This window comes from Nothobranchius furzeri, chromosome 5, assembly GCF_043380555.1.
Source record: "Nothobranchius furzeri strain GRZ-AD chromosome 5, NfurGRZ-RIMD1, whole genome shotgun sequence".
Taxonomy (NCBI): domain Eukaryota; kingdom Metazoa; phylum Chordata; class Actinopteri; order Cyprinodontiformes; family Nothobranchiidae; genus Nothobranchius; species Nothobranchius furzeri.
In genome coordinates this window covers 35,321,507-35,345,223 of record NC_091745.1, presented here as the reverse complement: position 1 = coordinate 35,345,223, position 23,717 = coordinate 35,321,507, and the positions used below count along the sequence as shown (strand labels likewise).

Here is a 23,717-nt window from a genome sequence, read left to right as displayed (position 1 = left end):
GGTGTGGGTGCATGATGTCACGCTTCAAGGGGTCTATTAGAAAGTTGTTCTTCTTTAAACCTAATCAAACTTTGACATGGTTCATCTCCAGACATTTCGATGTCCATCTTCAGACTTTTAATGTGTATTTTTATAGTTCATCACTGACAAAAGCATCAAGGAAAATGTTTTTTATTCTTTTTAACCAGCGAAATCTCGCTGTGGTTGTCTTTCAGGTTGTTCCTTTTTTTTCTGTTTTTTTTTTGTGAAGCTGTAGCATATACACCTTTTCCAAAAGTGGTTCCAAGAGAACACTGTTAACAAGAATAGTTTTACATAAAATCAAGTCAGTCATTTATAAGTAGCACAGATATGTTAATCAATATTAAGTTGATTAGGCTTAATTGAGTGTACAGAAATTTTGTTGCCTGTAGTTTTAATTTATCTTTAATATCTGATTGACCTTTTCATTGTGCAGCAGGTAGCCTTTTCATCCCTTAACTTGTGATATTTTTTTCATATTGCAATTAATTATCATACAGCTTTCCATTGTGGACTACTCGGACAGTGATGATGGGGACAGTGATGATGGAAACATGGATGCAAAGAATGACACTTCTGACACGCTACATAACAGTGACATTGGAATGCAAAGCAAAACGGTAGAAACAAATTTCTGAAATACCTTAAATGATCAAAATCAAATGTTATGTAAATGAATAACAAACAATGGTGCTTCTTTGTGTTTTTAAAAGTTTACCATTAGAGTTGGTAGAAAATGAACCTCTGCTGACTTTGTAAGTTGTCCCATGAAAAAGAAAATATAACTCTAATTTAAATGGTGGGGACAAATCTGTAAAAGAAGAGGGAAGTAAAAATAAACGGTGCCTCAGAAAGGTAAGGAAATGAGTACAATTTGGACAAGCAGGCGGTGAGCAGGTATATGGCAAACCATTTTTTACATTAGATCAACAATTAGACCTCTATGTAATTCCTATTTTATATAGTAATAATTTAATTTATCCATCCATTTTCATCTGATTATCTGGAGTCGGGTCGTGGGGGCAGTAGTCTAAACAGAGAAGCCCAGACTTGACACCTTCTCCCATAGTACTCTCCTCAGCAGTCATCCATAGGGTATCATGGGGATATCCCCATTGGAGCAAGAAATCTTGTTGATGGGGATCTGAAAACTATTCCATTCACGAAAATGTGAAATAATTGTTACCTAATTTGAAATGCATTTTTTTATTCTGTCTCACTGTTTAAATAATTGAAGTTGGAGTTTGTTAAATGGCAAACGCACAAAGTCAGCATGGTTTCAGTTATTTTTTCCCCTGACTGTATAATCTTAACTACACAACACTGTTCTTGCTCATGTACTGAAACCTTCTCACTGTTTTGACACACTGTTTATTATTCAAATCAGTATGCAGTTGGCCAAATTGGAGATGATGTTCCAAAGCTTAGACGAACCAGAAGCATTCAGGTATTCCTTTACCAACTTTACTTCACTACATAAAAACATAATTAGCTTATATAGTGAATCTATAATATTTTTCATTTAAAATATGATTATGAATTGTAAAATTCACTTCAATGTAATATGTTGCAGATGAAGAAGAAAGTACCAAGTTTTTCTGATGCGCTATATGATTCAAGTGATGACAGTATGGAAGTCCCTTCAGCATCAAATGAAATGGAGTCACACTGGCTAAGAGGATCTTCCTTTTCTGTAAGCCTCATCATTCAATTTCAAATGTGTATTGCCCCAAAAAAATGTTTTACACCCTTAAATTTTTGAAAATATCCAGTGTCCTGTTATTGTAAAGTCTAATGGCACTTACACACTAGCATCGGCTCCACTCCACTCTGCCCGCCGTGTTTGTTCCACACTGCCTTAGGGATGTGGATGTAATTGAGCACATAGGCCATCTCCAAAATCACAAAGATAAAAGCCTCAACTACTGCAAAGCCCTTCTAACTGGTCTTCCAGGCTGTACTGTGAGACCTCTTTAAATGGTCCAGAACGCAGAGGTGCGTCTGGTCTTCAATCAGCCAAAAAGAGCACACGTCACCCCTCTGCTCATTGAGCTCCACTGGCTACCGCTAGCAGCACGCATCAAATTCAAATTGCTAACACTAGCATACAAAGTCCGAGATGGTACGGCTCCCATCTACCTGAATCCTCTTGCAAAGGCTTACGTCTCGGCCCGGCTGCTCCGGTCATCACAGGATCGTCGGCTAGCAGTGCCTACACCACGCTCAGGACAATCCAGACTCTTCTCATGCATCGTTCCACACCTACCAAGCACTACCAGAACAGGAGCTTCCTTTTCAATTTTCAAGAAACTCCTGAAGACCCTGCTCTTCAGAGAGCATCTTCTTAACTAGCACCCTCCCTGCACCCGTCCCCCCTCTCTGCTGTCCACTCCTTGTTCCCTCCTCTCCATGATTCATAATGCTGCCTCACTGCCACCTGTGATTGACTGAATAGTGTTTGTTGTTGTTAGCCTCAAGGGCTACATGCTGACTGTCACTTGTAAGTCGCTTTGGACAAAAGTGTCTGCTAAATACATAAATATAAACTCCTCAGCATCCAGAATGTTGATGAAGTAGGCATGCAGGATGGTCCTGCCCCCTAATGATGGTGTGTGGGTTGGACTGGTTTCGGCCTGAGGCAGGCCGCCTTGGGAAGAGGGCTGAAAATGCATCCGGTTGCATGCGGTAAATTCCCGGGCTACTAAAATTTGAACACTAATTATCCTATCTAGGCTGTGTAGAAGCGATGCTAGTGTGTAAGTGCAATAATTCAAACATTTCTTGGAAGGTGCTATAAATACTGGCCAGTTCTAATTTTGTTTAAAACAAAAACGGAACAGGGTTTTGATTTGATTTATAATAAATTTGTGGTTTATATTGCGACATTCCTCACTAATCCAGATGCTGAGGTACATGTCAAGCTAGCTGTTCTGCACTTTCTCTTTTTGTTGACACATTTTTGTATTTCTGTAACATGTTTTACTGATAACCTGGCAGCAGCCAGATCTCTGTGTCCCCGTCCTGTGTAGAGTCTACACATTTAGATCTAGAATCGCTGCCACGGAAACTGTCTGAAAGAGGGAGAGCTCTCTGGTAGCAATATTTTAAACTGATTGGAAGATGCGCAAGCTAGTGCCCAGCTAGTGCTGCTGCCAGGTTAGGATGCTTGATACAATCTAACTCGCTCTCTACAGCTTAGTGCTGACACACGATTGGTTAGTCTATTTTGGCCCGGAGTTCGGACGGTTTGATCTGGAGCGGTACAAGATGAATTCTCCTGAGTTTAAGAAAACTCCAAATCTCACGAGAATTCATCTAGGAGCGCACGGTTATTTTACTGTATTAGTTTGGGCTCTAAATGCCCTGAAAACAATTGGACCAAATACTCTTATTAAAGGGAGCATCTTTTTTATTTTATTTTTTTATAAAGAGGGAATTTAAATGAAGATGTTGATTTCTGTTTTGAATTAAGAATGCAGGAAGAAATACTAATTTATTTCTACCTCCCTTTCTCCATTATTAAAGAGTTTTGTTGGATTAGACGAGGCCAGTGAAGGGAGCGAAGAAGAATATGTACCAGACACCAGTGGAGAAAGCACAGACAGCGAGGCCAGCCTAAAAATATCTCAGGAAAAAAAGATTTCTCCCTGGAAAAAAAGAATGTCAACTACTAAAAAGAGGAGCAAGTTTGGCTGTCGGGTCCAACATAAGTACAGTCATGGTACAAGTTTGGAAGAGTGTGATTCCAGCTCCACTACAAGTGAATATGAAAAGTTAGACCTAAAGGATAGATCTGGTTATCTCGCTCCTGTTTCAGAGAGTTGTTATAGAAGTACTGCTCAAAACAGAAGCATGTGTTGCAGTCAGGGAGAGTCTGGTCAGAGTAGAAGCTCTGAAAGCCATGATGCCAGAGCCACTACAAGTAAGGATGAAGGAACATCTCTGGAAGAAGAACTTGTTTTTGTTTCTCCTGTTACAAAGAAAGAAGATGGTTCCAGGAAGTACAACAAGAAACACCATTGTGTATATTGTGGTGGTCTTGTTCAAAAAATGTCGAGGCATCTACTACGTAAACACAAAGATAAAGTGGAGGTAGCAAAAGCCAGTAGTTTGCCAAAGAACTCCAAACAAAGACGACTTCAGTTTGATTATATACGGAATAAAGGTAATTTTGAGCATAACTCGGAAGTCTTGCAAAAAAAGCAGGGCAAACTCATTCCATGGAAGCAACCAAATGCCCAAATGGACGGACAAATATTTAAACACTGTGTGTATTGTTTTGGATTATTCAACAGAAAGCAAATGTGGCGGCACTTCCAGTCATGCAAATTTAAGCCTCAAGATGAGCTTTCTAAGGGGGGTAAGACAAAAGTACAAGCATTGTGTGCATTTGCGGAGGCAGTTCCACTGGGGTTCAGTGATGCATACTGGAGGTTCTTGAGCAATCTTATTCAAGACAAGATAACACTTGCGATCAAGCAGGATCATTGCATACTGGATTATGGATACAGATTGTTCAAGAAGAATGAGAAGTTGGTCAACCAGCACCAGTACATCCGCCAAAAGCTGAGAGAACTTGGCCGACTACTACTCGAAGCCAAAGCTGTTTCTCCTGTGAACAGTGTTAAAGATCTGATCAAGCCTGAAAAGTACAGTCAGGTAATCTCTGCTACAAAACGCCTTGCTGGATTTAATGATGAAAATGGCAAGTACCAGAAACCATCCCTGGCTAGAAAAGTTGGTCACAACATTCATTCTTTAGCCATGTTTGTTAAGACTGAAGGACTAAAGATGAAGGACAAACAAACTGTCCAAGATGCAGAAGAATTTATTCAACTGTATCAAGAAAGCTGGAGGTATGACATTGCTAGTCAAGCTTTGACTCAAATTGAACAGAAGAAGTGGAATTCTCCTCTCCTTCTCCCATTTACACATGATGTCCAGATCCTTCACAGCCATCTGACAGACAAACAACAAAAACATCTAAATGCATTGAAAGAAAAGCCTTCACACTCAACCTGGAAAGATCTTGCTAAAGTGACTCTCACACAAGTCATTCTTTTCAATCGCCGGCGAGCTGGTGAGGTTTCCAGGATGCCGTTGTCTGTTTACTTGTCAAAGGATGCCTCAGAAACCCACGAGGATGTTAACTTGGCCCTCACAGCACTTGAACAAAAGCTTTGCAGCTACTTTGTCAGGATTACCATTGTGGGAAAGAGGGGAAGGAAAGTCCCTGTTCTACTAAGTCCAACTATGAAAGAATCACTGGATGCCCTTAGTGAAAATCGTGAAGAATGTGGAGTTTTGAAAGAAAACCAGTACCTGTTTGCATTGCCTCACTCCATCCACTACCTGAGAGGTTCAGACTGTATAAGGCAGTTTGTAAGTGAATGCAATGACTTGAAAAACCCTGCAGCACTTACCTCAACTAAGCTCAGGAAGCATATTGCTACCTTGTCAACAGTTTTGAATCTCAAGACCACAGAACTGGACCAATTAGCCGATTTCCTTGGGCACAACATTGCAGTCCACAGAAAGCACTACCGCCTTCCAGAGGGTACCCTACAGTTGGCAAAAGTAAGCAAAGTTCTCCTAGCCTTGGAACAAGGACGCCTAGGCGAATATAAAGGGAAGAGCCTGGATGAAATCCACCTAGATGTCAATGGTATTAACATTTAATCATTTCTATTTTAAGGAAAATAAGTCCACTAGCCTTCTTATTGAAGATATTTATAAACCTGTGATTTGTGTAAGAGAGTATTTTTTTCTTAACTTTTCTTGTATTGGTTCTGCAGTTCCTGGTCAATAACATTATCCTTTGAAACTTCTTATTACCATTTCAGAAACTGTTGATATGGATGGGATTTCACAAGAGGAAGGTATGAATTTCTTTTAATTCTCAAATTGAATTATCATTAGTTATCATTACACTAGACCAGTGGTGTCCAACCCTGGTGCTAGAGGGCCCCTATGTAGCAAGTTTTAGTTGTTTCCCTGTTCCATCATACATAATTAAATGGTTGAATCGGCTATCCAGCAGGGCTGCAAGTTCTGTAGAGGCCTGTTAATCGCCCAAGTAGTCAAGTGTAGTGAATCCATTTCTCTGCTTAAACACATCCAACCCATTGGGTGATTAACAAGCTTCAACAGAACTTAAGAACATGCTGAACAGATAATTAAAACATGGAATAAAGTATGTTGCGGTTGGGAAAATAGTAAATCATGCTGGATATAGGGGCTCTTGAGGACCTGAAAATTGGAATGTTACATGACACAAATTTGAAAAAGCTCCCTCAATCTATAGTGGAAGCACAGTTGATTTGACACCAGCTATGGGGTACAAAGTCAGTGCAGACATAGCATCATGGTTGACCTGCAAAGCATTGCTGCTTGTTGCACCTCCTTTAGTACCTTTGCACAGGTGTGGCCTTCTAGTCCAGGGGTTCTCAAACTTTTGGGTGTAGAAATTTTCTAGGGACCCCCCCTATAATCCTCAAGCTGATAAGATTTTCTACACTGCCTTTTGTAGTCCCAGACACTGTAGATATTGATTTTATTTAATTTCATTTATTTTAATTTTAGATGATTTTGTTTTTCATCTGACAATATTAGAACATTTCGGTAATGTCTGACATGTTTTTAAAAACACTATAATTAATACTCCTGGACAGGGTATGAATTTCAAAATTGCTTCTGGGGAGCCCTAAGATGGGAGTGGGTTAGGGGGGTTGCCTTGGCCCCCAAAATGCCTTGAAACGGCTCTGGGTGTGTGACTGAGTTTTGAAGGTGATCTGAATTGTATCAAATGTATAAATATTATGTGCTGCTTTAGAAAACGTAATATAAACGATTCTGCACCATAGAAGAGTACCATAATCAGTTATAGTGGAATGTAGTTTTGTTATTTTAATGGCGGCACCAGCTTAGCATCCAAACCTGTCAGAGCGGTGTTCTCAACATTTACCGGGTAGGAAACTTTGGTCTGCCTTCATGTGGTACTGCAGGGCTGAGCGCTGGAGTTGTAACCTGAGACCGAACCTGAATCAAATCAGCCCGACCGGTTCTGTTGGATTTGGGCCGTAAATTATGTTGAGTGAGTGAGTCTGCTCACACAAGAGAGGATCGGAGGACGCTCCTCCAAATACTCATTATTTTAATTTCATTAATATTTCTCCTGGAAGCGCTCAGTCAGACCGAGTGTTGTGATGTCAGGAGGTCCGGTCTTGGAGAGGGAGCGGGGTCAGAGCAGCGTAATCATCTGTCTCTTTTATTTAGGGACTCAGAGAAGTTAAAAGGAGAGAGAAATAGAAGATAGAAGTTCTTGTTCCACTTTATTCTTTTGTTTCATGATGATAGACTGATGTTAATTTCAGCTTAAAGGGAAACTGGGAGGAAGCTTTGGTTCATTTTAAGTAATATGAGATCTTGTTTCCTATCTGCTCCTCCGGAGACAACATGGACATGAGGGTTACATGATGGCAGTCACACAGGAGGGGGACAGGTGTTGTTCTTCCTAATATTGCAAGCTTGTGTGTTATGTACATTACAGCCAGCGATCCAAGCCGCAGCAGCACCCCCCGGCCTCTTGCTTCTGGGTCTATCTTGTGAGTGGCCCTCGGACCATTGTAATCGAGGAGCCCTGCTTTAATCCCTAGAGTACAGCTTACAAGGCATTTATTCTTACTATAGACCACTGCGAATGTGTTAAATATGAGTAAAGTTGACCTTGTATATTTATGAAATAGTTATTGTCACTGTAGATCATCACAATACAAAGTGTAATCTGTTTTTTTCTTGTTAAAAATCTTTCAGAAGAGCAGACACCAGAAGATGTTGAAGGGACATCTTTGTCCGTCACACCAAGTGGTCCAGAAAGCGAGTCCACAAAGAAAGGTGAGCTTGTAAAACCACTATTTGGGGTCAGTATTCCTTTCCAATATTAAACATTTCTTATTAACACATACATAAGCTAAATATTAAAAGTCCATTATCATTTCTATCCTCCCATCTATGCTCCCATCTGTTACTTGCTTAAATATAAATGGCAAACAAAAACATAATAAAATCTAGTGGAATGACTTCATAAATTATGATTTTTGTGGCGCCACAATGAGGGGAGTCACAGGTTGCTCCAGAGTTTTACGCCTTCCACTCGCAGCCTTTTCCAGTTTTACTCTGACAAAAAAACACAGACTGAGCAGAATGTTCAAAATCACCAGCATATCTACCTATGTTGTGTTTTTGTGACCTACTGATCACCTTGTGTTGCCCAGACTTTCCTCTCCCTAACCACTTAGGCCAGCTCCTCCGGGGGGATCCCAAGGCATTCCTTTGCCAGCCGAGAGACATAGTCCCTCCAGCGTTTCCTGGGTCTTCCTTTGGTCTCCTCCCAGTTGGACGTGCCTGGAAAATCTCACCAGGGTAGCGTCCAGGAAGCATCCTAACTAGATGCTCTCACCGAGCTTCTCACCCTATCTCTAAGGGAGAGCCCAGCCACCCTGTGGAGAAAACTCTTTTTGGCTGCTTTTATCCGTAATCTTGTTCTTTCGGTCACTACCTAAAGGTTACAACCATAGGTGAGGGTAGGAACGTAGATCGACCACTAAATGGAGAGCTTCGCCTTCTGGCTCAGCTCTCTCTTCACCACGACAGACCGGTACAACATCACTCCAGATACAGCTTCAATCCGTCTATCGATCTCCTGATTCATCCTCTTAAACTCCTCCACTTGGGGAAGGATCTCATCCTTGACCTGGAGAAGGCATTCTACCCTTTTCCGACGGAAGACCATGGTCTCGGATTTTGAGGAGCTGATTCTCATCGGAGCTGCGTCACACTTGGCTGTGAACTGCTCCAGCGAAAGCTGGAGAACACAGTCTGATCAGAGACCTGATCCTTAGGCCACCAAAACAGATCCCCTTACCACCTTGGCTGCACCTATAAATCCTGTCCATAAAAGTTATAAACAGAATTGGTGGAAAAGGCCTGCCTTGGCCAAGTCCAACTCTCACAGGAAATGAGTCCGATGCAGACCAAGCTCTGACAATGGTCGTACAGGGCTATCAGCCGGTATCAAGGGGCCTGGTACCCCAAACTCTCAGAGTACTCCACACAAGCCCCCCACCCCCCCCCCCCCACCCCCCAACCACCACCAAGGGATGCAGTTGAACACCATCTCAAAATCCCCACACACCCCATCGACAATCCGATGGACCCTCCTCTCCAGAACCCCCAAATAGACCTTACCAGGAAGGCTCATGAGTATGATCCCCCTGTAGTTGGAACACACCCTCTGTTCTTTCTTTTTAATTATAGGCCCGTGGCACGTTATTGTTTACATCCGGGTAACAACGCACATCCAAACTAGCTGGAGGGGAAAAAGCCCGTCTCCAGCCCTTTCCCAGAGCTGTATCTCTGCGATTTAGACTAACAAAATAAAACCTATGGATTTAGATATCACCACTTTAGACCATCTAACATCTTTGTGCAGATGAATAAAATAAAAACATCTTGAAGCAAACGATGTAGCTCAAAGCTTCTAGATGCTTTTGAAGTAGCTAGCTAGCTGTGAGATGAGGACCCCATGCTGACCTGGCAGCCCGAGCAGATCTGGTACCAACACCGGCTGTCTGGACTTCTCACAGAACCAAAGGAGTAACTGGATCTCTTACGTTTTGTGGATTAATGCTGAATGGTCGCTGTGACAATGCTCGTCTTTGGAGATTAACAGATGCTCCGTTTATTCTGACGATCGAGTGCAAACAGAAACAAACGACCTTAGCGGCTACCCACTCCAATTACACATTTGGTTTAATTATTAAGATCGTTGCCGTGGTTAACACACAGAAATACGCACCACACCGGCATTGTCCTTTTAACACATTTATTTCTCAGGACACATCTGCTGCAGCACAGCTCTCCCCTGGTTCTGGTTCTGTCCCGTATAATATAATTGTATGATAAAAGCGTATAAGTCAGATGGCTGTAACTTTTTTGTTTCTGGGCATGTGGGGCAGATTAACTTTTTTATTCTGTCACAAGACTTTGTCTGCCACAATGTGTGTGGTTTATCCACTAGCCGTTCTGCCTTTGGCATATTTTATCAGCTAAAATCCTGCAAAATTGAGCTCATCTGTCCTTCATTTGTTTACTTATGCAGCCTACAGGACTGTGTGTGTGTTAACCCTGCATATAGATTTTATTTCTCCGCTATTTACCTCTGTTTATTGACAACTAACAGATAAACACAACTGGGGTCAGTGCGGAGATGCATCTTCTTGCCCTCCAGTCTGCAGCTATGGGCGGGGGTGTGGGCATGTGACATCACGCTGCAATGGGTCAATAGGGACCACCAGCCCGGTCTGCCAAACCAGTGGAACTGCTCCCGATGCTCATGTGATATTTCAGAGCCGCGTCAACCAACACAGCCCCTCAACATCTAGAACCTTAAGGAATTCTGGGCGGATCTCATCCACCCCTGGAGCCTTTCCACCGAGGAGTTTTTTGACTGCCTCAGTGACCTCAGGCTCCAGAGATTAGAGAGCCCAACTCAAAGTCCCAAAACTCTGATTCCACACTGGAAGGTGGGATTAAGGAGGTCTTCCAAGTACTCAGCCCATTGATTCACAATGTCCCAAGTCGAGATCAGCAGCACACCGTCGCCACTGTAAACAGTGTTGCTAGTGCACAATTTTACCTTCCTGAGACGCCGGATGGTGAACCAGAATCTCCTCGAAGCCGTACAGAAGTTTTGTTTTATGCTCTCACCAAACTTCTCCCGTGCCCGGGTTTTTGCTTCCGCAACCATCCAAACCACATTCCGCTTGGACTGCCGGTACCCATCAGCTGCCTCCAGAATCCCACAAGCAAAAAAGACCCACTAGGACTCTTTCTTCAGCCTGACAGCATCGCTAACCCCCAGGGTTCACCAGCCAGTTTGAGATTGGTGCCACAGCAGGCACAGACCACCCTGCGGCCCCAGCTGCGGTCAGCCACTTTGACAATGGATGGAACATGGCCCACTCAATGTCTCCTGCCTCCCTCAGGACTCTACGTTCTGTTGGAGGTGGGAGTTAAAGCTCCTGACAGGAGACTCTGTCAGACATTCTCAGCAGACCCTCAAAACATGTTTGCGTCTGCCAGGTCTCACCGGCATCTTCTGCCACCATTGAAGCCAACTCACCACCACATAGTGGTCAGTGGACAGCTCCGCCCTTATTTTCACCCAAGTGTCCAAGACATACGTTCGCAGATCAGATGAGACGACAACAAAATTGGTCATTGAGCTGCGATCTAAAGTATACTGGTGCCAAGAGACACCTTTATGCCTGAACATGGTGGTGTTCATTATGGACAATCCATGACGAGCACAGAAGTTCAATAACAAAACACCACTCTGATTCAGATCAGGATGAACATTCCTCCTAACCACACCTCTCCAGGTCTCACTGTTGTTGCCCACATGAGCATTGAAGTCCCCCAGCAGAACGAGGGAGTCACTGGAAGGGGCGCTCTCCAGTACCCCCTCCAGGGACTCCAAAAAGGATGGGTATTCTGAGCTGTAGGTTGGTGCTTAAGCACAAACCACAGCCAGGACCCGTCCCCCCCACACAAAGGCGGAGAGAGGCTACCCTCTCCTTTACCGGGCTAAGCCCCAACACACAGGCACCAAGATGGGGAGCAAGAAGTATGCCCAGCCCTGCTCGGCACCTTTCAGTGGGAGTAACTCCAGTGTGGTAGAGAGTCCAACCCCTCTTGAGGAAACTGATTCCAGAGCCATGCATTGAGGTGTGTCCAACAATATCCAGTCAGAGTCTCTCAACCCCACATGTCAACAATGGCTCTTTCCCCACCAGAGAGGTGACATTCCTCTTGTCGAGAGTAGTGATACTTTTTAAGGTACTGACCGAATTCCATAGTACCGACTGAGCACAGATTCACGTCATTTGAAAAGGTGCCTTGTTTCAGTACCCGTCCTTCGTAACGAGAACTTGCCTAGACAGCTGTGCATGCGCAAGGACGTTGTCGTCGGTCGCTGCAAGTGAGTTGTAAACAGAGCAGCATGGTAGAAAGAACGCATGCCAAAACTTGGGTCCACTTCACTAAATGTGATGGGTAACTGGGTGATGATGAAACCAGCGACAACAATCTAAGTAAAGCTGGGCGCACACTGTGACTTTTTTCACTTTTTTGAGCTGATTTTCCACTCGTGCGAGAATCCACGAGATCGGGGCGAGTTTTGCGCTGAGCGTCGTGTAGTGTACAGGGGGTTACGAGAGGCGATTAACACCACGTGACCAGCTACCGATCAGCAATCTTGAGCTTGCACGGACTTCTGGTGTGTTTGATATTTTGCTTGTCCCTCGTGAGGGTATCGCACTGTTGAAGCGGCGCTGCGAGCAGCTGCAACCCACAAAGTGTCAGAACCACTCACGGCGCATGCGCAATCATGCATAAACACTGCTCGCCTGCTAACACACGTTATTCGTTTTAATTTCTACACGTCTTTTGCACATAATGACAAGGATTGTCAAAGCGTGTTTGTCGTGTTCATGTCAAATTAAACTGATCACAAAACAGATTTACTTTTTTTTGTTTTCCTCATCCAACCCCCATAAATCCCTGTGTGTCCTCCTGCAGCACTCCTGAAGGACAACAGGCAAGACAAAAAAGTCGGACGTGTTGTGTAAAAACTGCTATTTTTACCATATTTTAGGTCCGACGTGTTGCTACCAGGCATACAGTGTGAGCACATGGCTCGTGAGATCCGCCCTGCGAGGAAGTCGTACAGTTTGAGCTGAAGCTGAACGCTGCGAGTGAAAATGTCGCACAGTGCCCACCCAGCTTAAGGCATCCTCATCTTAATCTGCTCCTGTAGGTAAATAAAATGTTTAAGATAACATTAGCTTGATATGTTAGCTTCCGTTCCGCTAATGGTGCGTTTGCTTTCTCCTCGGAACTCCGAATTTCTTACTAGAAGAACATGAACGCGCTCTAAAGTTTGGCTTCACTAAATGCGACGGGTGATTATGAGAAGATGAAACCAGCAACAACGATCTAAGTGTGAGGCATCATCGTTTTAATCTGCTCCAGCAGCTAAATAAACTGTTTAAGATAACGTTAGCTTGATAAATTAGCTTCCATCGCCACCATTGTTATCAGCTAATGGTGCGTTCGCTTTCTCCTCGGAAATTCTAACTTCCCAATAGGAAAAATCGAATGAAAAAGGACTGCAAAAGGAATGAAGATACGCAGTAAATTTATTTCACAGTAAAGATGTTTGCTTCAGTTTAATTATCAGCTTATAAAACTACAAGGACGATGTTAAAATACAAACAGTTATGTGTTATTTATCGTGATATTTTTCAAATATGGTTATATATTGAGAAAAATATATATTTAATTATAAAAGAGAATTACAATATTAAACACGCAAGTATCGAAAATTGGTACCGTTAAGTACCGGTATCGATTCCTAGGTACCGGGAATTAGTACTGGATCGATTCAAATGTCAAAGGTACCCATCCCTAGTTGAGAGCTAGCTTTTGTAGCCGAGGATCAGTCCGCCAAGGTCCCCGGCTTTCCACACTGCACCCAACCACTCTGGCCCCTCCTACGAGTGGTGAGCCCATGGAAAGGGGGACCCACATCTCCTCTTTGGGATGTAGCCCGGCCAGGCTCCATGGGTAAAAGCCCGGCCACCGGGCGTTCGCCAGCCTGCCCCAACTCCAGGCCTGGCTTCAGATCGGGGCCCCCGGTGACCCACGTCTGGGCATGAGAACGCTGTTCCCATTTATAGTATTCATCATAAGAGGTCTTTGGGCTGCACTTTGTCTTATCCTTCCCTAGGATCTGTTTGCCATGGGTGACCCTGCCAGAGGCATAAAGCCTCAGACATCTTAGCTCCTAGAATCATTGGGACACTCAAACACCTCTACCACGTTAAGGTGGCAGCCCAGGGGGAGTGGCCTTCTGAACTGGCTGAGTAGAAGTTTATGCATAACTGCAAGCTCAGGAGAATCCAACTCCTTAATGTTTGCAGGCCTTCAGACACAAGCACCTTGCTTTATAATGGAATTTTAGCAGCTGCTCTGTATTAGTTTTGGCAGAAACCTTTCTCACATTGGCTTTATCAAAGCAAACGTGTGTGCTCTGAATCGGCCACAAATCTCTCAACACTGCGAAGATCAGGCTCTAGATTTTGTTAAATCTCCAAAAGTGTAATAGTAGGTTGAAGTTTTCTGACCCATGACATACAAAGTCAATACGGAGACAGAGGTAAGAGTTTTTATTAACAAGAGTAACAAAGCAGGATACTTGGAGGGGAAGGTCAGAGTCCAAGGGGGTGGGTCTGAAAGCAGAGTTTCTTTAATTATGGTATTATTGGCAGTTGCATTTTGAAGGTTAAGAAGGGTTTACGAGTCTAAGAGTTGAGTTGGCTCCCAAGGAAGGGAGAGAGGAGGTCTTGCCAGAGTGAGTGGTGTGGCAAGAGGAAATCCAGAAGACTGCAGTAACTGAAGGGTGGACAGGTGGGCAACAGAGCAGGCAGTCAGAAGGAGCTCGAGGTGGGATGTTGAGACTAGAGAATCCGGGAGGTTTATAGCAGTGACAAGAGAGATGACATGAAAGCCCAATGTGAGTAATCATCCAGCAAGGTGAAGGTGTCCAACATCTTTTTAAATCACTGGTGGTAGATTAGGGAAACTAGCAACAGCTACACCCACTGCTCAGAAATACCCGGCTGTATTTGGGACAGTGTAAATATGTAAAGCTTTTTTTGTTTTTCTTGGCCACTGCAGATTATTTGCTGTCTCAAAATAGACAAGTTTAACTTGTTTTCTTTTCTGTGCTAATTTCAGCACTGCTGATGCCAGAAGACAACCAACCGACTTCTTGTGTTCCTACATCTAGCGGCCAGTGTAAAGAGAAGTTGCCCAAAAAGAGAGGTGAGCTAGAGTAGCCCTCATTCGGGGGCAGTAAGCTTTCTACTTTTCAGTATCCAGATTTATCACCACTGTTTTTGCATAGTTCAAACATTAAAACTGCATCAGTGTATTCATTCCTTCACATTTCCTGCTAACTAAACCCACACGACTTAAGCATCATGCTCTCTATACCATACCAAATTTATTTGTTTAGCGCGTTTAAAAAAAAGCTGACCAAAGTGCTGCAATACACACACACACACACACACACACACAAAACTATTTTATGAGTTAAAATGACTAATTAGCATGATTAAAATGATCAACATTGCTTTGATTTGTAAAGTAAATTCCAAAAGTATGAATAAAGTTATATTATGACAGATTTGGTGTGGTGACTCGCTGTCATGTTTAATTACCAGCATTTTCTTGAACAGTTGCTCCCCCCCCCCCCCCCCCCCATAGTTGTTGGCCTTCAGTCTCAAAACTATTGGTATCTAGGTAGTTGTTTTACCACCTGAGAAAACATTTCTCGCACAATTTTTGGTTACATTTTTCTCTACACTTTGGTTTCTCTCCTCACCTCTGGTTTTTCTCCACCAGGGGATACAAAAAGGCTGTTTATTGTCAATGAGCCATTCCTCAGCTTTCAGAAGCTGGAGTTTTTTAGTTTGTTGTAGTTACAGTCATTAAAAATGGTTTATCAAAGCTATTTTGTAAAGCTACAGAATTTTTTTTATGTCCTTAGGTAAAGAAATGGCTGCCAAAAGAAGCTGGACTTCAGAGGAATGTAATGCAGTAAACAGACATTTAAGGAAATGCATAATGACAAACCAGGTCCCGGGTAAGGCAGAGTGTGAAAGGTGCATCGCTGCAGAACCTGAAGCTCTGGGGACCAGAGATTGGAGAGCTGTGAAATATTATGTGAAAAACAGAATCACTTGCATGAGGAGAAAAAATGAGTAAAACACTAGTGGGTCACCAGTCAGTTAGAAATGAAATGTTTCTGGCAAAGCACCAGTTGGAGCACAACTGCTGGAGAGGGAGGAGCAAGCGGGGCCACAATATCAGCGTTGCGTGCACGAACCCTTGGCTGGAGCAAATGAGTAACTGGATGTCTCTTCCTACATGTAGGAGCTGGAGGAGGAGATGCCTACATTGGCACTCAACGTAGCAGACAGTGCTGCCTCAACACAACACCCACCGCACACCACTTAAGTTATTTACGTATAACATAATACCTGTTTTGCTTGTAGTGCAGGAGCTTTTTCCCTTGTATATAGGAAGAGGCCATTGGTTACTCATCTGCTCCAGCTGAGACTCTGTGCACACATGATGCTGATCTTGCGGCTCCTCCTGCTCCTCCTTCCCCCACAGTCGCTCTCTGACTCGTGCATCACTACAAAAACATTTCATTTCTACTTAACCGTCACAAAGGAAAAAGGAAATACAGTTCAGTTTCTTCCAGAATATGTTTTTATTTTCATTTTAGAAACTTGTATTAATAGACAAGTGCAGTTATGCAAATTAGTTAAAAGACATGTTCAGTTTTAAAGGGTTTGAAACCTTATTGGTTATTCTAGAACTTTTTTTATTCAAGTTTTTCTATTCTGAATGTCTTCTGAATAAAAGAAGGAAAAAAATCTTTGAATGGCACATTCAGTCTTTTAAAACTGTGCTTTTTTCCATTAAATATTTGGTTCAGTGAAAAATGTTTTCATTGATTATTTCTGAATAATCGGTCAGTTTCATGCAGGCTGAGCATGAAAATAGTCTCCTACACCTATGTCCTGCATTAGCTTCTGATAGAAAATAGACGATGAAACTAGGATTAGAAAAGCCTGACAGATCTACGTCAAACTGTCACTTAATGTTCATGGACTCACCCATCTTGACCTGATCTGACAATCTTCTAGACTTTGAAATAGGTGCACCAGGACTTTTTGTACCCAGAGTACAACTTACAAGGCATTCATTCCTAACTAGAGACCACTGCAAAAATATTATTTATACAAGTGAACCACACTTAACATCTTAAAGTATAAAAAAATGCATAACAAAGGTCATCTTTTCTATGGCTACATTTGTAATCCTTTTCCTAAACTCAGGAAAAGCTATGGTTAGTACTTTCTACCAAATGGTATTCCGTTCAAATAAACACCATTATGACCTAATTAACAGAAGAAAATAGGTCAGCAGGGGAAAAGGGACAAGATCATTTTAAAATGTACAGTTTATTTAACCAGATGGAATAACCGGAAGGAAATTGATGGCTGAATGGATACAATGATTCATAACACTAAAACTTTAAAGGTTTTCTTGAACTAAATTATAAAATCGGGATAGATGAATGTTTGTATGGGTTTAACTTAAACATAATTTTGACAGAAATCCTATTTTAAACTAAAAGATTGGAAATTTTCATAAAAAGCCCCATAAAATACTAAAAAAAGTGTAATAACACGATGTATAAATGTTTTTTCCCACTAAATTATAACATGTGTATACATGCATGTTTGTATTGGTTTAACTTAATGAAAATTTTGATAGAAATCCCCATTTAGATCAGAAAACATTTTAATGTATACAAAGGCCCCACGACGGAGTAAAAAACGTGTGTGTAAAGTGGACCTCACAAAGCTGGAATGTAAGAAACCGGGCCCCATAACTAGCTAAAATCCTTTTTTATAAAAAGTTTAAAGTTTTGCTTATTGAAAGTGATTTTTGGCATCAAGATTTTTTTTGGGACTTGCCTGATTTTTTTCAGCGTTCTAGTACCACTAGAAGGGTTGGACCCTGCAACTGGGGGAAAAAAGTTCGGGCCCCACATGCGAGTTACGCTATAATGCGTGTGTGTGTGTGTGTGTGTGTGTGTGTGTGTGTGTCAGCTCTGTCTTCTCGATCCCCAGTGAGTTGTGGTGGATGGCTGCTTATACTGAGCCAGGATCCTCTGGAGGTTTCTTCCTGTTAAAAGGGAGTTTTCCTCTCCACAGTTGCTACCTGCTTGCTCAGTATGAGGATTGCTGTAAACTTGATGCAATTTGCTGGGTTCCTTATATAGTAAACATTTTTTTTCTGATTGGCTTAATGAACTGACCTGAATTGGAATGTTTATTATGTGAAGTGCCTTGAGATGACTCTTGTCGTGATTTGGCGCTATATAAATAAAATTGAATTGAATTCAATTGAATTGAATTATGTTGTGTAATGTCTGAAGTCTGTTACATTTCTGTCTGAGGTGTTTTTTGCATAGCAAAGCTGTCCTCCCTGTGGAGGGTAACTCTGAAGTGCCTTTTTTTTCCTCCACCTGACCCAATCCTCAAATATAAACCCTCTGATCTCTATTAAAGTAGTGCAACTCCGGTTGCGAATGACCACAGTCACCAATTCTTGTCATGTGTCTATGTCTATGTATGTTTGTCTGATCTCAGAATTGTGTGCACTGAAACTCTAATTTCCCCCTGGGATTAATAAAGTATCTTTGAATTTCAATTGAATTTGAATCAGTATGGCAGACTGCGAAAAAATGCATGAAAAAGTGCTTATTCGGGTACGTGCACTCTGTCCTGAATGAGTGCTGTGAGCTATCACAGAAAACAATACATATTAATATTAATAATCTATCATCGATCACATACAGTCGGTTGTAGTTTTTGGCTAAACATAATGGAGTAAGCCACCTAACACTGTTCATATTTAGCATATTTTTCTTTCTGAGTATGATTGTTTATCCAACCAGGGGGATGAGCATGAGCAGCTCATCAATATGATGAGATCCACCCAAGTTCCCACCTCTTTATAATTATGTGTATGAACAGAGAAAAGATTTCCAATGAGATCTTCGTTCCTTTTTTGTTCTTTTGTTGTTCTACTTCATTTGCTCCTTAAATTAGATGCAGACTGGTGAACCTATGAGCTCAGCAGGACTGCATTAACTAACAAGATGTCAGCAGCTTTTGGTGTATGATCAACGGTAACGGAGTTGGAGCCACTGTGAGTTCCCGCCACACAGACAGGTTGGCAGGCTTAATCTATGGAGTAAAACAGCTGAAAACACAAGTAACACAAAAAAAGTCATTTTCGAGTCGTCAGATTGTCTGAATCAATTCCTCTACAAGCAGGAATATTTGCAGACTTTAAGTTTATTTAGGTGTTTAGATGTGAATATCACAATGAAACAACGTGGGCTATAAGTGTCTGCAGTCTAATGCTTCACTTAACACAATTATTGCTCTAAAAATAAAAACTGACCTCTTATCTGCTGGGCTTCTCTACTGCACCAGTTACATTTAAGCAATGCAACGCTGCAGCTAGAAGAGCAACATATTGATTCCAATCAGTCATATTTGAAACATAAATGCAGATTCAGCATTTATTCTGGCTCTCATGGCTCAAACAGCAGCAGCATGACTTTAATAGCTAAATAATTCCAACCGTATTGGTGCAGTTTCCACATCATGCATATTTACAGTCAGCTGTTTGAATTTTTTTCCTATACTTTAGCATATTTTCTACACCTTTTTTGAATATTTACATAGCTTAGTATTTATTTAAATTGTTTGTTTAGAACCAAATCACTAAGATACATTCCTTTTTTCTATAAATGTGGCATTAAGGTTTTCTGATTGTAAATAGAGAGTCACCTGTTATGGTTTTGGTGACCAACTTTAGATTCCTGTGCAGCCCTGACATGCCAACATAAATGTTGGCCTAATAAAATAAATCTCAATGAGACAATATCACTTTCCCCAATTTCTAATTACCTTCAGAATTATGATTCTGGGAGTAAAAACATCTCTTCAAATGATTTATTGTTGCAACCGAGCGTTACTACTTGGTGGGTTTATGGCAATAATTTCAGACATGAAATTGTTGCTTGGCAAAAGTGTGCTAGAAAATTTTAAAAAGTAAATAAAACAGGTTTTTGCATTTCAGATTAGCTCATTATAAAGCAATTATGCTCAGTATTGGCTCATTCTGATTTTCTGGTGCATCTGGAGGTGTAAAAAAAGTCATGCATTGGTTTTCAAATTAGAAATGCGTGAAAAACACACTAAATAAACATTAAAACAAAAAACGCAAATCAATCTGGAATCATCTAGAAGTTTCTTGTCAGAGATCATCTTCATTTTGTCAAATGCCAAATCTTTATCATTGGGAATCATTTTATTGATTACTATTATTAATCATTTGATATTGCTCAGTCCTATAGGAAGGTAATATAATAATAATAATAATAATGATAATAATAATAATAATAATAATAATAATAATAATAATAATAATAATAATAATAATAATAATAAACATTCACTACAGCACATGCTTTAAAAACAAAAGCAGCATAATGTGAATGTGATCATTGCTCTGAAACACTGGATTAGGAGGCGTTGTTACGGCAACACTCTCCTCTGTTCTCTGTATATCATCTCAACACAGTAACGAGTGCTTCATCCAGCCATTCCCAGGCATGAGGGATTAAACTTAATGTAAGAGCAGCTCTTAGTGAGAGTCATGGGGGGACGGAGCAAAGAGAATACGTATATCAATAGGGAGACACACTAATCAGGTCCATCATGTTAAAAATGTATTATTGCTTTTGTCTTGTTCTCCTCTGAATTTCTGCCTCAGCAATTAATTAATTAACAGCATTAATACAGATGTTCAATTTAAAATCTGTAGATTAGTATACTGTGGTTCCACCGTATGTGCTTGGATTTTCTTTATTGTTCTTTTTAATTGTTTTTATGACCTATGTGACTGTTTCTGCTTGTGTTGTTGAAAATAACAATGTTATGTCGTGTCGTGTCATGTTTTGGTATGTTATGTTACATTGCGTCACATCGCATCACGCCACGTCATGTCACGTCACGTCACATCACATCACGGTATGGTACAGTACGGTACGGTATGGTATGGTATGGTATATTAAAGGGTTATTTGATGTTGATCAAGGTTTCTGTTTATAAATGTCCTGAGAATTGAGTGGAAGGCAGATGCTGAGAACAAGGATGTCCACCTTTATGATCACCTTTTCCTTCCTTTCATGTGAAAACACACTCTGCCAACGAAACACAAGTCAAGAGAAACAGAACAAGGGAAGATTAATCCAAACAGGAACTACTTCAGATGTCACCATATGGGAATATGAGGCTCTCAGAACTAGTTGGGATGGGTAGGACAGTACACTGTGTGCTGAATCTTCTTTGACCAAGTGAAATAGCCGGGGAAACACACTGGAAATTAACTCTTGGGATTTTTTTCATGGGAGAAATAATTATTTGCAGAAGTTGTACTAGAAAGACCCCCGAGCCTGGAAGCTCACCAAAAATACCTCCATAAACGTTCGTAAAAATGTTATCAGGGACCAAACTAACTGGTTTTAATGGCTACCATAGTGACAGTTAGTACTATTGTTTCTACTTAGTAATGCAACCTTTAAAATAGCATTAATATTAAGCAGTTGTTTATCCTTTATTCAATAGTTTACTAATACTTAATAATGCACAATGTTAATAAAGGCTCCCTTATTATAAAGCGTTACTAAAATGTATTTTAATTTAAACACTCTATTTAAACATGACAAAACATTAAAGATGATACATCAAAGTGCTTTAGCCTTTGAAAGTAGAGGTCTAGCAGCTTTTTCAGGTATTTAAATAAAATATTATTAATCCAAACTAAAGATTAAAGCGGACATTGTTGGTTTTCTGAGGCCGTTTTGAGTCTTAAAGGTGAATCTGTGTTTACTCATTAGATAAACTACTCAGTAAAACTGCCATGAAAGCAATAGCAATTAGTTCCACACATTTATTCGATCTGTACTCATCTATCACAGACAACATGTTTGCTTTTCATCTTTGAGTCATACGACAGACAGAAGTGGAGTAACGCTGAAAAAACAGACATCCTGTCATTTACACGGCTGGTGCGCTGCACTGGGATGTTTATACCGTCTCTTCATTTTAAAACACTAAAAAAGCCTGAACTCATTGGTCACTTTTACTGCATAAACAAACAGCACTCCATAGGTCCCCATCCCTGCTCCTCAGGGCCTGCTATGCTGCATCTTTCAGAGGTTTTGCAGCCTCAGCCTCTCCTGCATTAAATGAAATAGTCTTAAACGGGATTCTGCAGAAGGGATGGCTTGTTAGAGGGGTGATTAAATCATCAAAATATGGCTTGCAGAAGCTGAAAATCATAAAAAAAAGTGCAGGACAGTGGACCCTGAGGACTAGGGTGGAGGCATGTGACTACGCACCCTTGTTTTTCTTGGTTCTTTTAAAACACGGGAAATGAGAGTTGATCTTCACCTTATTTTGTTAACATTTCGGCTAATTACTATAGCCATCATCAGAGCTGCACCGATGCTGGTGGCGTCACTTCCTTCTCCGTTTAGCTGTGGGCAGCAGAGGACGACTTCACCCTCTGCTGCCCTCCTCGTCGACGACACAGCCCCATGCGTGATCTAACGTGTAGTCTCCATCGTCTCTGTTCATGGTTCTGTGTCCACATCTCCTTATTTCCATGGCTTCTTTAATCCATCTTTTTTATTTTTGTTGCTCAGTGTTTATGATCCTTGTTTTGTCCCAGCCCATAATATGGTTTTCCCTTGTGCGGTAGTCTGTTACGGCTCATTTCTATAGTAATTAGCCAAATCGTTAGTATGGTAAAGATCAACTTTTTTTTCTGTGTTCTAAAAGAACAAAGCAAAGCAAGTTGGCAAAATACACAAACTGAGCGTACAGAAGATGTGCACACAACACCCGCATTGACAATCTAAATATGATGCTACGTTTCAAGTAAAATGGTACTTCTGCATGAGGATTGTTAGAATTTAAGGAAAGTCTGTGTTACCAAAATGAAAAGAGCTTTTTTCTCCAGTGGGGCATTTTTCAGACGTAGGTTATGTATACATATACAGAGAGAGAGTAGGGTTGTCAATGATAACGTGCTATTATCACATTAACAAGTTGATTAATACCAACAAAACCTGGAAAATATAAACTTTGGTAGATTTAGAATCATTATTGTGATAAATTGTGATTTAACTATGGAATTCATGCGAATGGTTAAGATGAACATTTATGGTCGACTGACGGTCCTGATGAATACATTCACCTTCACAGATTAGGTTTTGGCTGATTGTGTTCTGCTAAATAAATGTGGTGACAAGAAGTTACTTTAAAATACTTTTGGTATAATGATTAAATGTGAAAAACTTTTACTGTCATAATGTAAATGACAGTGCTTCTTAAAAAGGGTCACCCTGATGTTTTAACTTTAACACACAAGGGCTTGTTTTTAGCAGAGTTATCTAGTCTATATTAGGGACTCATGAGTGTATTTAAAACTAACTTCAAACACGCATCTAATTATCAGCTTTTGAAAACTGGGAGCATTTCTTCTCTCTGTGTTGACCATAAATGTTGTGAGTTCAAGTGTTGCCTTGTTGGTTGTTTGTGTTGCATTCTGATCTGAAACTAAACAAATAAACATGACTGCCACTAAAACAGCAGAAATGATATTGATGATGAGTTCATCTAAAAGGCCTGAGGTGTGACTTCTTATTGGGGTCCATCTTTTATCAGCTTCTCAAATGTGCAATATAAACAAGAAGACAGAAAATGTGGCATTGACCCTCCAACATTCATCTGTTTATTTAGTCATTATTTCTGCCACCATTCGTATTCATGATTGGTCCTTAAACCACCAGTAGACAACAAGCAGAAGGAGGTCCGGAGATCTGTGTGTCGAAGCAAAGTGATGCA

General features: G+C 41.1%; 2 protein-coding genes across 3 annotated transcripts in view; one reads left to right on the top strand and one right to left on the bottom strand.

Annotated features, from left to right (window-relative positions):
- The window catches only part of LOC139070041 (uncharacterized), a 46,533-nt gene extending 24,210 nt beyond the window's left edge, over window positions 1-22,323 (top strand). The window contains exons 16-23 of the mRNA XM_070551617.1: window positions 522-641; window positions 1,409-1,468; window positions 1,595-1,714; window positions 3,547-5,686; window positions 5,865-5,900; window positions 7,834-7,914; window positions 14,881-14,967; window positions 15,695-22,323. Coding sequence (XP_070407718.1) covers window positions 522-641; window positions 1,409-1,468; window positions 1,595-1,714; window positions 3,547-5,686; window positions 5,865-5,900; window positions 7,834-7,914; window positions 14,881-14,967; window positions 15,695-15,912 — 2,862 coding nt within the window. The 3' untranslated portion in view covers window positions 15,913-22,323. The remainder of the gene's footprint in view (window positions 1-521; window positions 642-1,408; window positions 1,469-1,594; window positions 1,715-3,546; window positions 5,687-5,864; window positions 5,901-7,833; window positions 7,915-14,880; window positions 14,968-15,694) is intronic.
- Window positions 1-23,717, bottom strand: part of csmd1a (CUB and Sushi multiple domains 1a) — a 152,612-nt gene that overhangs the window by 99,191 nt on the left and 29,704 nt on the right. The window lies entirely within an intron of this gene.